The sequence below is a fragment of the Trypanosoma grayi genome, assembly GCF_000691245.1.
Source record: "Trypanosoma grayi strain ANR4 Tgr_1026_V1, whole genome shotgun sequence".
Classification (NCBI taxonomy): Eukaryota; Euglenozoa; class Kinetoplastea; order Trypanosomatida; family Trypanosomatidae; genus Trypanosoma; species Trypanosoma grayi.
The window spans coordinates 3,796-5,837 of NW_008826645.1; the positions used below are offsets into that span (position 1 = coordinate 3,796).

At 52.4% G+C, this 2,042-nt stretch overlaps 1 protein-coding gene across 1 annotated transcript; it reads left to right on the forward strand.

Moving 5' to 3' along the window:
• Window positions 1–762: 762 nt before the first annotated feature.
• On the forward strand, window positions 763–2,040 carry DQ04_10261020 (hypothetical protein; the record flags this gene model as incomplete). Its single annotated transcript, XM_009316195.1, has 1 exon — window positions 763–2,040. A coding segment is annotated over one exon (1,278 nt), but the record flags the coding sequence as incomplete, so codon positions are not given.
• Window positions 2,041–2,042: the final 2 nt, after the last annotated feature.

Genomic DNA, 2,042 nt, shown 5'->3' on the forward strand with positions numbered 1-2,042 from the left:
TCACTGCTGTAATGGGCTTTGCTTGGCACATGACTGTGCGCCGCCCACATGAGAGGGCCTTCTCTGAAGTATTCTTATGAATGTCTCTCTCGTGTGTGTGTGTGTGTGTGCTGCGCCACGCTGCGCATGTTGGGCTGCTGCTATTCGGAGGTTGCCTGTGTGGTGCTTCTCTCCCCGCTGTGTGTGTGTACCGCTGCAGATCAGCCCCCTTGAATGCTGGAGCCCTTTTCTTTCGTTTCATTGCTGCCCCGCTGTGGGCGTAGCGCCGACCCACTTGCTCCTGACGACACGTACTGTGGGAAGGGGAGGCGTGCTTTTTTGTTTTCTTTTCTTTGCTTTGCTTTGCGGGTTGCTGTGCGCCGCTCACTAACTGTTTCTCCTTCTGGTGGATTCTCTTTTTATCTTTGTGTGTGCGTCCTTCGCTACGCCCACCTTGAGTGCGCCACTCACACCGGGACACACGTAAAGGGACGTGAGTGCCAGCAGTACAATTGCGTCCACGTGCGCTGCTGCTGCCTCGTTGTTCCCTCTTTGTTTTGGGGCCTTGTGGGTTTGGACTCCAGCGGAGTGTGTGCGCCTCTTCCGCCGGTCAGTTCTCTTTTCTCTAATTGGCTTTCTTTTCATCATGGTTGATGTCGCCTGTGTTGTGCCTGCTGCTCCCTTCCGCTCTGTGTGTGTGTGTGTGTGTGTGTTGGGGTTGCCTGCTGTGTATCGTTTCTCTTTTCTTCTCCCCGCAGACCACAGCTGCTCAAGCGATATTGAATGATGGCGACAGTGCGCCGCGCTGTGTGTGTGTTGGCCGCTGCTCTGTGCTGCACGGCCTTGTGCGTAGCTGCGAACTCTGATGATGATAATTCTGCTTCGTCTCCCACAGGTGGTGCGGCGGAGGCGTCTGATGTGTCGGCGAAGGAGATAGTCGTCACTGCAAAGACGGAGGCCGTGGAGGCAGCAAGGAAAGTTCAGGAGGCAGCAGTTTCTTTTAAGGATGCTCTGAGTGAAGTGCAGACGGCGCATGAGGCGGCCAAAAAGGCAGCAGAGGGCGCAGGGGGTATTCTGACGGGAGGCGCCAAGACGGCAGCGGATCATGTGGTGCAGGCTTCGCAGAAAATGTCAGGTGCTGTTACTGTGCTGAAGGATTTTGTATCTTCTGGCTGCAAAGTGGTATCCGTTAAGTTGTCGACAGAGAAGAACAATGCTAAAGATGCATTGGATCTCGCTAAATCAGCTGTAACGGGTGCTAAAACGGCAGTGTCGGACACTGAAGGCCTGCTGGAGAAGGCGAAGACCGAGGAGCAGAAAGTAGTGAAAGCCATGGAGAAGGCTACACAAGCAGCAGCGATTATACCAAAAGAAGCGGAGAAAGTTGTGGCTGTGATTCAGAGGGCCCAGGAAGAAGCGAGTCAAGCAAGTGATCTAGCGGAGAAGTACCGCACAGAAGTGGGAGAGGCAAACAAAAAAGTGAAGGAGGTTCTTGATTCATCGAACACCGTAGATACTTCGGCAACAAAAGTGGATGAGCTGGCCAAGAAAGATATAACGAAGACAGCAATAACTGAAGGTGAATGCAATAAACTCAAAGAATTGAAGCTTGATGAGTTTAAGACTGCTCCACTGGGAGTGAAAACAATGGAAGGGGTAAAAGTGCGCACTACTGAGGATATCCAGGAAACTGACAAACTTGAGGCCCTCATGAAGACAGCAATATTAAGTGCGGATAATGCAGTAAAGCTGGCAAAAACTGAGAAATCAGCAGCTGAAGCGGCGTTGCAGCAAGCCAGCAAGGAGCTGGAAGCCGCTAAAAAGAAACAGCAGGAGAGTGAGAAGCAGGGAGATACGAACGACGATCAGGAGAAACAAAAAAAGGGGATTCTGGAAAGCGAAGTAAGTGAAAGGGACGAACCAAAAGGACTCATCGGTTCCCAGCAACCTGATACCACGGATTCCACTGCGACTCCTCCTGCTGGTGCGTTGTTGCCTAAGACCGATGGCACTGCGGATGGCGAGAAGCTTCTTGCTCAGCACACAGATGGCAGCGACGTCCC